General features: G+C 52.3%; 2 protein-coding genes across 6 annotated transcripts in view; one reads left to right on the top strand and one right to left on the bottom strand.

The window, feature by feature from the left end:
- Window positions 1-4,670, top strand: part of DDB2 (damage specific DNA binding protein 2) — a 20,462-nt gene extending 15,792 nt beyond the window's left edge. The window contains exons 4-10 of one of the 2 annotated variants that reach the window (XM_057552709.1): window positions 80-225; window positions 1,522-1,621; window positions 1,716-1,893; window positions 2,222-2,364; window positions 3,874-4,038; window positions 4,185-4,230; window positions 4,532-4,670. In XM_057552709.1, coding sequence (XP_057408692.1) covers window positions 80-225; window positions 1,522-1,621; window positions 1,716-1,893; window positions 2,222-2,364; window positions 3,874-4,038; window positions 4,185-4,230; window positions 4,532-4,581 — 828 coding nt within the window. In that variant the 3' untranslated portion in view covers window positions 4,582-4,670. Of the gene's footprint in view, window positions 1-79; window positions 226-1,521; window positions 1,622-1,715; window positions 1,894-2,221; window positions 2,365-3,873; window positions 4,231-4,531 lie in introns of both variants that reach the window. The other variant, XM_057552708.1, reaches the window with a different exon arrangement.
- On the bottom strand, window positions 1,406-12,531 carry ACP2 (acid phosphatase 2, lysosomal). Of its 4 annotated transcripts, XM_007181181.3 has the most exons (11): window positions 12,363-12,526; window positions 11,684-11,779; window positions 11,266-11,352; window positions 10,224-10,376; window positions 10,016-10,114; window positions 9,847-9,936; window positions 9,234-9,366; window positions 8,367-8,449; window positions 8,146-8,252; window positions 7,883-8,058; window positions 1,406-5,951 (listed from the first exon to the last, which is right to left on the bottom strand). In XM_007181181.3, exons 1-11 carry the CDS (start codon window positions 12,474-12,476, stop codon window positions 5,818-5,820), a joined length of 1,272 nt encoding a protein of 423 aa, XP_007181243.1. In that variant the 5' UTR covers window positions 12,477-12,526; the 3' UTR covers window positions 1,406-5,817. The 4 variants fall into 4 exon arrangements, with proteins under 4 accessions (XP_007181243.1, XP_057408690.1, XP_007181241.1 ...); XM_057552707.1 differs by lacking the exon at window positions 1,406-5,951 and having other exon boundaries at window positions 5,958-8,058; window positions 9,234-9,363; window positions 12,363-12,531; XM_007181179.3 differs by lacking the exon at window positions 1,406-5,951 and having other exon boundaries at window positions 5,958-8,058; window positions 12,363-12,530.

Here is a 12,531-nt window from a genome sequence, read left to right as displayed (position 1 = left end):
TGAGCGGAGTATGTGCACCCAGGCTTCGTCCTCTTCCTGGGCCGTTGTCACTCACTGGCTTTTTTCTTCCTTGTGTTAGATTGGAGCTGGAGGGAGCATCACTGGGCTGAAGTTTAACCCTCTCAATACCAACCAGTTTTTCACCTCCTCAATGGAGGGAACAACTAGGCTGCAAGACTTTAAAGGCAACACTCTCCGAGTTTTTACCAGCTCAGGCACCTGCAAGTGAGTAGTTTAACTCAGAGGGGAAAGGGCTTCTAGGCTCTCGGTGTAGTTCTGGCGAGAGCATCCAGGTCCCATTTCTTTTACCCAAACCTGGCACAGGGAAGAAAGGAAAGGTGTTAGCTCCTTTCCATGCTTCCCTCTCTTTCTCAGACTTTTTCTTTAGCTGCCCTTACTCTGGGCCAGGTGGGTTTCTGCTTCAGGGAGCGGTTCTGGAGCTTCAGCTGTTCTCAGCATGGGGAAGCTTCAGCTCTTCTGTCAGTCATTCCTGTATTAGACTAGACCTTGATTCTCACTGGACAAGTCAACATGGCATTTGCCTAGAAAGCCACTTAAAGCCTGGAGCAGGAATGAAGAACTCAAGATTCCATTCCTTGCATTCACTGGGATGTAATGACCTGACCAGTTCCTTGATGGAAGCTTAAATGGATATAATCATGTCCGTAAAGCACTTTGGACTCCCCAAGAGCAAGTGGCTGGAGAAATTACAAACTGCTTGTCACTTTGATTTCTAGCCAGAGATACGACTCTGCTCCCTAAGTTATTTGGGGGTGTGGGGGTCTAACTAGTACTGGGCTGCCCCACAGGGGTAAGAAATACAGGAGCAGTAGGACAGGTGACAGAATGGACTTACTCTTCCACAAGAAGCCCTCCCCCTGAAAGATGTTTACAAGGGATGCAAAAGGCAGTGTAGCAAGGATTTGAGGGGAAAAAATGTGAATCTGAGCTCTCCTGGCTGGGCATCAGGATCCCTGAAGCACCCTCCAACCCCATCTCTTCACATCATGTAGTCCGAGGGACAAAAGAGCAAGATACAGCTTCTGAGTTGTGTGTGCCTTTCCCCCTGAATGCTCAGAAGGGGGCAGAAGTTCCTTTCTAGCCAGCTGTGAGGAACAGAGCTGGGCAGTCCCTGTTTGGTGTGTCACATCTCCTTTGGCCCGAAGGGTGGAGAGTAAAGGGAGAAAGCAATACCTGAGTCTTCCTCAGGACCCAGGGCTGAAGGGGGCGAGCTCGCCTGGGGACCTGCCTTATGGCTCTGGGTTTGGCTGCTTCAGGGACTCTCAGTAGCTGAGGCTCCTGGGCCCAGCAGTAACTGGACAAGTTTCTGAGCCCCACCACCCCCATAACCTCTGTGGGGATGGTAGACAAGTCTGAGTGCTCCTCACTGGGAGTCCATGACAGGTTATTCATTCATTCAACAAATATTTATTGACTGTCTAATATACGTGAGCTGCAACAGTGAATAAATGGAACTTGCCTCTGTCCCCAAGAATCTTACAGCACAGTCTCTCCCTCCAGCTTCTGGTTTTGCAGCCTGGATGTGTCTGTCAAAAGCCGAGTGGTGGTCACAGGAGATAACGTGGGTAACGTGATCCTGCTGAACATGGACGGCAGGGAGGTGCGTTCTCTGGAGCCCAGGTCCTCCCCTTCCCTCCCTGACCCCCAGCCTCGGTTCTGCGCCCCCCCCACCTGAACCGAGCTCTTCTCTGCAGCTTTGGAATCTGAGAATGCACAAAAAGAAAGTGACCCACGTGGCCCTGAACCCGTGCTGTGATTGGTTCCTGGCCACAGCCTCCGTAGATCAAACAGTGAAAATCTGGGACCTGCGCCAGGTTAGAGGGAAATCCAGCTTCCTCTACTCGCTGCTGCACAGGCATCCCGTCAATGCAGGTGTGATATACCAGACCTCGTCCTTCCTGCAGACCCTGCTGACCCGACCGCTTCAGGGGTTTTCCCTCAAAGTGTAGAAGCCACTAGGCCAAACCTTTATACCCCTGATAGCATCAGCCAAGCTGAAGTCCTGAAGCCTTTCTGACTCTAGCTGCTCGTATCAGCTGCTGAGCCTCTAGGATGTTTTTGTTCGCAGCCCAGATTCACCTCCCTTCCACCTGTCTCTAGAAAGGAGAGGGAGGGAGGGTGCCCCTGCAAGAGGCCTGTGAGGGCCAGGACAACAGGGGGCCCATGGTTCCCTGAGCTCAGGGGCTTTTCACTTTGCCAGCTCATTTCAGTCCCGACGGTGCTCAGCTCCTGACCACTGACCAGAAGAGTGAGATCCGGGTTTACTCTGCCTCCCAGTGGGACTGCCCCCCAAGCCTGATCCCACACCCTCATCGCCACTTCCAGCACCTGACACCCATCAAGGTAAGTAATGGAGGGAAGGGAGCTGTGATCGTGGGATGGATCAGGTCTACCAGGGTGGGGAGAATGGGGCAGATACAGAAGCCTTCCATGCTAGACCTCTTCCTGCACTGACACAAAGCAGTCTCTTATTCTCTGGCTCTCTCTGCACCTTTTGTCCAGCTCTGTGATCCCATTTTGCTGAGTTTTCTTCATGTCTCTTTGATAAGCTTATTTCCCTGAGTTTTTTCCACGCAGCCCAGATCTCACTGTGGGCACTCTCTGAGATCCTAACCCTCTGTTCTGCCCTTAGTTTCAGTTACCTGTGTGTGCAGCTGATCTGCAAGCTAACCTTAGCCCTCATTAGCAGCTTCTCTAGCCTCAGTCCCTAAGGCTTACAGTCTTCAAGTCCTGTGATTCTTTCCTGCTCATGCCCCAAGCAGTCTGAACTCTTGCCAGTCCTTCTGCTTTACCAGTATATATTCTTTTCTAGAACCACAGTCCCTCTTCAGACCTCCAGATCTCATGCCTGTACTTCTTTAGTCAGTATAGCATAGTTCAGGCAAGAGGACACCCCTGGGGTTAGAATCCTTGAGCAAATTACTCAAATTTTGGATCCCAGTTTCCTGGTCTATAAAAAGCGAATAATAGTATCTGACTGACAAGGTGGTTGTGAGGATAAATCCTTGTACTTAAAGCACGTGGCAACATGCTTAGTGCCTAGTAAGTACTCAGTAAACAGTGATTACTTGGTGGTAGAGTGGCCCCCACGTACCTCAAATCAAATCCAAGCTCTCAGTAACATCAGGGTCCTTTAGCAGTTGGTGTTCCCCATTGATCCTTCCTTCCTTATCTCCCACTTGGTATCCAGCCAGCCCAACCAACAGCATCCCAGGTGTGACTTGTTTGTGACTTATTTCCAAGCCACTGCCGGTAGCACTTCTTCCTTCCTGCTAACCATGTCTTTTCTCCTTCAGAACTTCCTTGAACAGCTTTCTTGGGAAAATCCCATCAAGTTCTGTCATCCCAATAACTGCCAGATTTGTTCTGAGCAGGGTGATCTGAGGAACACAGGTGTCCTCCCCTTTCTCAGTCACTAGCCATTTTCTACTCAACTCATTGACGTTGATGGAGGAGGGAGAGTAGTGGGATTACTTCAAAACTTATTAAGTCCTATTTGGTTTTGGTTACCAGAGGCATTTCGCTTTGTTGCAGGCTTACCTCTTTGGTTCATGTCTGGGTCGGGCTGATGTTAAAACATTTATCAGTTGGTATGATCTCAGGAAATGCAAAGGAGAGAGAAGGCCTGAAGGTGTCCTAAGGGTCAGGGAGGCCAGCTGGGGATTTTAAATTTGCAACGGTAGATGCACACGCACTTGAAAACCATTCTTGTTGTTTCATGTAGGGTCTTATCTCCATTATTAAATTGTTGGCAATTGTATTAACAATTGTTGTTAGTGGCAAAGATACTTTTGATGTCCCTCTTGACAGTGTTCTGCGTTTACTCTTGTGACCTGCCTCTCCATCTCCTAGGCAACCTGGCATCCTCGGTACAACCTCATTGTCGTGGGCCGATACCCAGATCCTAATTTCAAAAGTTGTACCTCCCATGAATTAAGGACGATCGATGTGTTTGATGGAAGCTCAGGAAAGATGATGTATCAGCTGTATGACCCAGAATCTTCTGGTATCATGTCGGTGAGGCTTGGGCCCTCAAATAATAATGGGAGGAAGCAGGGATTCACCCTACCTTATTGGATCAAAAACGACCAGAAATTAATCCTCATGTGCCCTTCTCCCAGTACCTTCATTCCCTCCTCATGCTTATCCCCTTGTCTCTGCAGCTCAATGAGTTCAATCCCATGGGGGACACACTGGCCTCTGTGATGGGTGAGTGAATCTCAGGCTGGTAAAGCCCACCCTACTCCCCAAGGTTCAGGGCAGGCTAACCTCAGCTTAGTGCTGCTGCATTCACCCTAGGGTCGTAGTCAGTAAAGATGATGACCAGGGGACAGCGGGCTCTTCGGCCTAGGCCCTCCATCCCTCTTGCTTTGTCTTGGTCACAGCAGTGCCTGGCTGCTGCCCAGTTTCCTGGTATCTCCTTACCAAGTCCTAGGTTCCCCACGCCAGCCCCAAGTTTTCAGAGGCTGATAATGGAAGGTAAGAGTCAGACTGGTCTCACTCCTCCTAGGTTATCACATTCTCATTTGGAGCCAGGAGGAAGCTGGGAAGCGGAAATGAAAGACATTAATGAAGGTGGGGGCCAAGCAAGGGCTTGGAGCCCCATGAGAACAAGTTCTGCGAGAAGAGGCGGCTTTGTGTTAAAGGGCCAGAGGTATCCGAGTCTTAGGGTTGGCGCAGGGGCACTGGGACTGGGACACGGCATGTGCTGTTCTGGACGTAGCTCCAGAAACTCCAGAGGTGGCGCCCCAGCTGCCCCAAGGGTCCTTGCTATATGTAGCCTGGAGCCAAGCTTCTCTTTCTCCTCTCTGACATGCAGTGGCAGAGGACCAGGTAGTGGTTTTCGATTTGTGCTCACTATTCACATGGCCAATAAAACCATACCCAACTGAGCTTCTGAGTGGATCTTCCAGCACTGACCTGGTCAAAGGGCTTCTCAGGTCCCCAAAATGAAGAAAAGGCACAGAGAACAGCACTGAGAGTCCAAAACCTTCATTCTCTGGAAGCTGTCTCAGCCCCATTCTGGGCCACAGTCAGGAGCTGTTCAGCTCACAGCCTGCCAGCTGGAGATCCCTGGCAGATCCCAGGAGATCCCAGCCTAGATGAGAGGGATAGTAGTTTCATGATTCTGTACCACAGCTCACCCCCCCCCCACCTCCCCCGACTCCCTCCCAAGTACACACATCCTTCCGACCTGCTCAAGGTGCAGGGGTGACAAAGATGCTGGAAGCACTATGTCTGACTCCAGTTAATGGTGGCTTCAGCTGGACAAAGGAAAACTTCGCTGGCTGGCTCTTGGGTGATCTGGTTCCTTGGTGGCCAGTGTTTGTACCCCCAGTGTTGTGCAGTTTTTCCCACTAAAATAAGCACTGAGAGGCAAGACTGTGTCCTCTGGGCCATTTGCCAAAGACTCTGGGTTGGAAGAGAGAGTGAGCAGGGCTCGATGGAGAGGCAAAGCAGATCAAGCAGCAACTCCTTCAGTCTTTTTATCCTAGGTCCTGAGTGAAACTTGAATACTCATCTACATTTCAGGTCCTTAGAAGGGAGCATGGAGGAGGCAAATCCTGTTTGGAGAAAGCCAGCATCCAACACAGTACTTGGTTAACATCAGGCACATGAATGCTGAGTGACAGGTGCCACGGGCCAAGCTGAGCCCCACTTGTTCATCTAGGTTGGGGTGATCAGAGGGAGGCCCAACCCAGGGTCTCCTGTCCACGGGCTGGGGAGCAGCAACAGTCAGGAGCAAGGCCCAGCCCGCCTCCCCTAGGAGGCAGAGGGGAGGGGGCTGAGTGGCTGTCAGGCGTGATCCTCCCCGTCTGGAACGTGGCGGTAGCCAGGAGGCCGGGCCTGCGTCCGGAAGAGGACGGTGAGGAGCAGCACCACGAGGAGGAAGAGGATGGAGCCGCAGACAGCCAAGGCCACGGTCACCTCTGAGCACGGGGCGGGGACGGGGAGAGAAAGGCCACGTCAGTGTTCATTCCACACGCACGCCAGGTGCTCTTCTCACGATGGGGATGTCACAGGTGGCCAAGACAAAGCCTCCCTTGTAGATTTTACATTCCAGGAGAGGAGATGCCATGACAGGCAAATGACAGACATGATGGATTAGTGGCAGATACCATAAAGGGAAACAAAGCAAGGTAAGGGGGAAATGATGGAGAGGTAGGTCAGTCAGGGAAGGTGTCACTGAGAAAGTGACCATTTGAACAGAGACCTGGAGTCACTGAGACCAAAGATCTGAGAGAAGAGTGTCCTGAGGCCGGGGATGGGGGGATGGGGGGGGGTGGGGAGGCAGGGAGGTGGGTGGACGGGAAGCAAATGCAAAAGGGAATTAGCTCGGCATGTTCTAGGGCCAGCAAGAAAGTCAGTATCGCTGGAGCAGAATACGTGAGCACCGGAGTTGAGGGCGGAGGACCAGGCCAAAGTAGGGCCTGGAGACCATGGTAAAGAACTTGGGTTTTATTCCAAATATAATGGGAAGCCACTAGAAGATTCTGAGAAGGGTAGTATGTGAACTGATTTATGTTTTAAAAAAATTAACTCTGTTGCGCTGAAACAGTGGTAGGGCCAAGAACAGAATCAGAAAGAACGTTAGGAAGCTTTTCAGTACTTCAGGCAAGAGATGACGGTAGACTGGGCTAGGGAGCAAGAGTGTGTACTTTAAAGATTGGGCTGGTAGGATCTGCTAGTGGTTTGGAGGTGGGGTCTGAGAAAGAGGGTATTCAGGATAGCGCTTTGGGTTCTGCTATGCACCTAGGTGGCTAATGCGGCATTTACTAAGGTGGGGAAGCCTGGAGGAAGAGATTTGGGGGAAGAGCATTTGGATTGATAGATTGATTGATTTTTGAACATTTGGATTTAGACTTCAACTGTGACATGCCTTAGTTGACATCCATGTAGAGACCTCAAGTCAGCAGCTGGATATGTGAACCTGCAGCTCAGAGAAGAGGTCATGAATCTGTGAGTCATAAAAAGACAGAACTAGGCATGGAGATGGTATATAAGGCTATAAGGCTGGGTAAGCTCACCTTGGGAGCAGGCATGGATGGGGAAAGAGCGAGGCTGAGCCCTGGGCCATCCACTGGTTAGTGGGGAGGAGGAGCTAGTAAAGGAAGCTGCCTATGAGTTAGGAGAAAAACCAGAGAAGCCAAGAAAGTGTTTAAGGAAGGAGTGATCGATTCGGTAATGCTGCTGAGAGGTGAGAGAAGCTGACTAAGAATTGGTCACTGGCTTTGGTAAGAGGAGGTCATTGGTCCTTGACAAGAGTGGCTTCCATGGAGTGGCAGGTGACATAAGACTGTCCAGTGTGAGTCTGAGAGAATGGGCAGTGAGGCAGTGACACCAGAGTCTAGGCAACCCTTTGAAGGATTACACCCGAAAAGGGGAGAGAGGGAGTGGCAGCTGGAGAAGGACGTGGGCCAAAGAGGTTTTTGTTAGGCTTTGAGATGACACTGATCCAGTAGAGCGGTAACACTGAGCACCGGGGTCCGTGTGGAGGTGAGAAGAGATGGACCCAGAGTGTAAGTGGAAAGGCTGGCTCCAAGTGGTGGCTTGTACCAGCGAGTAAGCTGGAACACCTGGTGGTGGGAGGACAAGACAGTTCTCCCCCAGTTGCTTTTATTTTCTCTTAGTATAAGAAGAGGGGCATTGCCTGAGGGCGAGGAGTACCTCTCAGGGTGGAAAATTAACTGTCTAGGGATAGGATGGGCCTCGCCCCAAACCATGCAGCGTCTGAGCCAGCTAAAGGACTGCCATCCCTGCAACAGGATGGCTGGAAGTGCATCAGCTCTCTCGAGACCTGTGGATATGAATTGTAAGCTGTTCTGGGACACGGCCAGCATGGAGGCAGGCAGCAGCTCACCCGTGTCTGCAGGACTGCTCGCCAGCCGGCACTCCTGCTGCCAGTCCTTGGGCACAACAGGCTCCGTGAGGCGAAGGAAGTCCTGCAGCGGGCAGCGGTGAGGGCAGCCAGGCAGGGTCAGTGGCCAGGGGGCCTTGTTACTCTCATTCCGAAAGTACATTTCCACTGAGAAATTCCTGAGGGTTGATAGGAGACAAGATGGGAGCTGCCCACAGTCCCCACGTGAGCGCCCCTCCTCAGGGCAGACCCATAGCTCCACTCACCCGGTATCTTCCTGGTACAGTTCAAATATGTGGCAGGACGCGTAGGGGGCTTGTTCACCATTGTAGACATCCAACGCCATTTGCAGAGCAACCAGGGTGGTGTCGTGCTGTAAGAGAGAAGAGCTCCCCATCAGCACTGCCCCCCACACCCCCAGGCGCTGAAGAGAGGAGAGACCCAGCTCCTACGTGACGTCAGCACACTGGGGACCGTGGGAGCTTACCGCAGAGTAGACCAGCAGCTTAGGGAGCTGGGAGGTGGTTGCCATCAGGGTCAGGTTCTTCCGTATCTGAGCCAGCAGGACTCCTGAAGGAGAGAGTCCCCAGTGTCAGTGGCTACAGCCATCACCGTCTTCTGACTAGACCTATCTGAGGTCCTCTCACCCTCTGCCAGTCCTGGGTCTGATCACCAGCACAGAGAACGCTTCAGATTCAGGGGAACCACGCAAACTCTGCAGCATCCCCTGCTCTCTAAGAACTTCCAAATTTACAGAAGGGAGCAAGATAAAACAAGATATCTATATTTCCCACAGATGCAGAAACCTGCCCATTTATTTATAAAGGAGCTACGAGGCCCTGCCCATGTTTGAAGAATTACTCCAGTTGGGAATAAATATAAACTCAAGATGGCTTCAGAGCACACAGGATGGGGGCTCCAGGCCAGGGGAACTCTGTCATGTGCAGGCTCTGAAAACTTTCAAGATGTTGGAAAGGTCTGGCAGCTGGCACTCCCTTGGGTGCTCAGCATGTGTATTACTCTCAGCGTCCTTTCGGAGTGGCCCTCGGTGGTCCTCTGGAGGTAGGAAGTCATTTGAGGGAAGGGAGGGTCTTCTGACATGGGTGAAACTTAAGGATATGAATGGCAGAAAAGCACAAAAACCTAACTGTGGTCACTCACACAGTGACAAACGTGCTAAGTATCTGGAGAACTGGGGAGACTGGATGATTGACGGGATACCTAGGGTGATCTGGTTCTGAAAGAGCAGAGAACACTTCAGGTACAGAAGTAAGCATGTAAGAAGCCCCCAGTAGCAGATGTCTAATGCTGTAGGGTTCTGACAGGGGAGTGACATGCTGCTTTTGTCACTCACCCCCCTGCAGCCGGGCCTTCTCTGCCTGCTCGTAGATCCCGAAGAGGAAGCGGAAGCTGAAGTCCTTTAGCCGGCTCAGACGCTGCATGGTTTGGGGCGAGGCCCAGGGCGGCAGGACCAGCCCGTGTGTCTGCTGTGTACGGCAGCGGGCAGGTTAGCTCCCCAGCCTAGGCCAGAGCCTCTCCCAGGAGCAGCTGTCTTCCCACGTGGGACAGTACCTGTGTGTGTGTGTGTGTGTGTGTGTGTGTGTGTGAGGGGAGGGAGAGGAGAGGCAGAGGGACCGGAACCAGGAGACACGGTGGATGGTGTTGAGGCTGCAGGGAACAGGAAAGGAGGCTTGGGAGTGAGAAGTGTGACTCAGCAGAATGGAGTCAGATACCACGAGAGCTCTGGGTGGAGAGAAGCAGGAACTGCTGACGACTGATAAACTATTTCCCACTCTGAGGTTCTTTTTCACCCGTGAGGGAAGTTCCCTTGTTTCACAAGAGGTGGCTTGCTTGGACCTCCCCAGTGAGCATGGTGTCCAGGCATGGTGTTCTACTTGGCCTGGTCACCTAGGCCTGTCGAGGTATGAGAGAAGAGCGGTCACACCGGGGACCCTGAGCCGGCTCACCTCACAGAAGAGTGTGTCGTACACATTCCAGACGGTCTCCAGTGTCAGGTCCGTAAGCCCTGTCTCGTTGGCCACCATATCCAGAAATTGCTATGAAAAATGGATCAGGGGATCAGTCCTGCCCTGGGGGAAAGGACAGTGTGGTGACCTCCACCTCAGCCCCACTCACTGCATTCTGAATACTCTCATTCTGATACTCCGGTGTCCGCCGGGTCTCATTCTGCAGCTGTTCAAAACGGGGACACGGGCCCAATGGGAACTTCAGCAGCTGCAGACCAAAGCGGGGAAGCAGAGGCAGAGAAGGAGTCGGGGATCAGCAGGCCAACAGCCAGAATTGTCCCTGTCACCACCTCTAGGGAAGAGCTGGCTGGTCTTACCCTGTCCTCGGCAATGGGCACAGTGTGGACGGGGATAGGCTGCCAAGAGATGTTTGGGTTAAAGCGCTGCATCCCATCGGGAGGGAAGAGTCCAGCCAGGTTGGCCTCAGCACTCATGAGAGTCCGGTCAAAGTCTGTGCTTCGCACATAAACCTGCAGAGATGACAACACAAGTCTCACCTGTGGGAGCTGGGTGGGGGAGCTCTGGCCCCTCACTGGGGCTCCAGGGGAGGACATGTTCTTGATGGTCACCTAGCAAATTATAAATCCACCATGCATCTGGCCCTCTCCCCCTCTCTGGCCTTCCCCATCCCTCTTCCCAGCCAAGGGCCACTCAGCTGGGGGCGTAGCTGTCCCCCATCTGTGAAGAACTCCTGTGGGAATGGCTCTAGTTCAAATGCCCCTCCCAGTCCAAAGTGCTTAGTCAACAAGGCTCTCAGGTCTGTCTGCTTGCCTGGTTTATTACAACACCTATCTCCCTATCTAGGCCTGGGTCCTTGAGGGCAGAAACTGTCTTCAATCACACCCCCCTTTATAACTGTCTTAGAAACCAGGAGAGGAAATAAAATAAGGAACAGAGATATTTGCTTGTGAAAAGGGAGGAATAAGCTGTGAGAAAGGGCAAGATCAGGATAGGGCTGGCCCTCAAGGAAACAGTAACAACATCTAGGGACAAAGATCATATCTGTATGGTGCACCATTATGTGCAGTGCTAGCATAGTGCCTGCCCCATAATAGGTACTCAGTAAGTGTCTTGCATGGAAAGCCTGAGTTACTTCACAGAGTCAGAAACTACTTTGCCAGATCCTTAAGTCAGCTTGGATGCTTGATCACTTTTGCCTCTTTTCAAGCCAAGCAGGGGCAACTCAGCCTCTAGGGTTTTGCTCTAGACAGCCCTTGGATGTCTTGTCCTGTAGCTGTGCTGTAACTAAAAATGCATGGAGGGAGGCCAGAGTGCCCAGCCTCACCTGTAGTCTCCCTGAGGGCAGAGGGTGAGAACAGCACTTCCCATTTCCCTTGCCTCTAGAGCTCCCAGCCTTACCTCTTGCCGGTGGTAAGAGGTGTTGAGGAAGTCATGGTAGCGCTGTCGCAGAGCCTGGCCCAGCTCCCAGTGCTGTAGCATCCCCTCCTGTGGGCAAACCCAAGGGTTAAGAGGCCCAGAGGGAAGGGATGGCTCACGATTACCACAGGGCTTAGCCACTGTTGCTTTCCAAGTTCCTGGCTGAAAGTAGGAGTGGGTTAATCTGATCCCAGGAATCATTTATTAAGTGGCCGACTGTGCATGGCATTATGTATGCCCATTTTAATCTGGGCACAGATGAAAGTAAGATCAAGAAATGTGGTGAAAATCAGCACCCACATGGGAAAAAGCAGTTTGGTGAGGCCCCAAGTTCTGCAGCCTGCTCTAGAGGTCACTCATTCTACAGCTCATCCTGAGAGAGAGCTGGCTTCTGACCCACCTTGGTTAGCTGACCAAATCCCTGGGGCCATTCGTCTTCCTGATAGGGGTCCTTGGGGTATGTCTTCACTGGCGAACGGTCTCCATGTCGGTACAGCTGAGGAAAGAAAAGGTTAGCCTACAGGTCAGAAGGGTCCCCTCGATGTGGACACAGAGCCAAACTCTGCCCCATGTTGAGAAGGAGCCGTCACTCCCTCTGGGAAGCCTTAACTCTACCAACTGCAAAAGACCCCAACTCAGAAGTCAGTAACTTCCACCAGGTTCCAGAGGTTCTAACTTGGCTAAGCAATGCCACTGGAGACCTTGGGAAAATCAAAAGTACAGGTGGGAAAGGAAAAGAAATAAAAGCAATGCAGATGGTGGGGGAAACTGGAAAAAAAATCACCAAAGGTTTTCTTCACGAGCCTCTTACCATTCAGCTACATCCCCGTCCCAAGGCAGACGCACCCGACCTATCCTCTAATATTGAACTCCGTACACCCTGCTCCCCCAAATACCCCAGAGCTTCACAAAAACTGCGAACCCTGGCCTCCAACCCCGCAGACCAGTCGTCTCCTCTTAAACCAGCTTCTCCTCCTCCTCCAGACCCCAGACCCCAGCAAAGCCCCGCCCATCCCTCCACCCGCAGGCCGGTGCCCTCCTAGCACTGGCGAGCCCTTGGCGACCCCATCTCTCATTACCAAGGTAACGAAACGCAGACGCCGGGCCTGGGTAGGTGGCATCACCATCAGGTTCACACCAAGAAAGAGCTGGAGAAGAGCCACCCGGCTCCAGCCAAACTGTCTGCCCGCCATCACCGCTGTAGTCTGTGCAGCAGAGGCTGGAACCCGCTGAGTGGCACTTGCAGCA

This window comes from Balaenoptera acutorostrata, chromosome 9, assembly GCF_949987535.1.
Source record: "Balaenoptera acutorostrata chromosome 9, mBalAcu1.1, whole genome shotgun sequence".
NCBI lineage: Eukaryota > Metazoa > Chordata > Mammalia > Artiodactyla > Balaenopteridae > Balaenoptera > Balaenoptera acutorostrata.
This window is presented reverse-complemented; position numbering and strand designations above follow the sequence as displayed.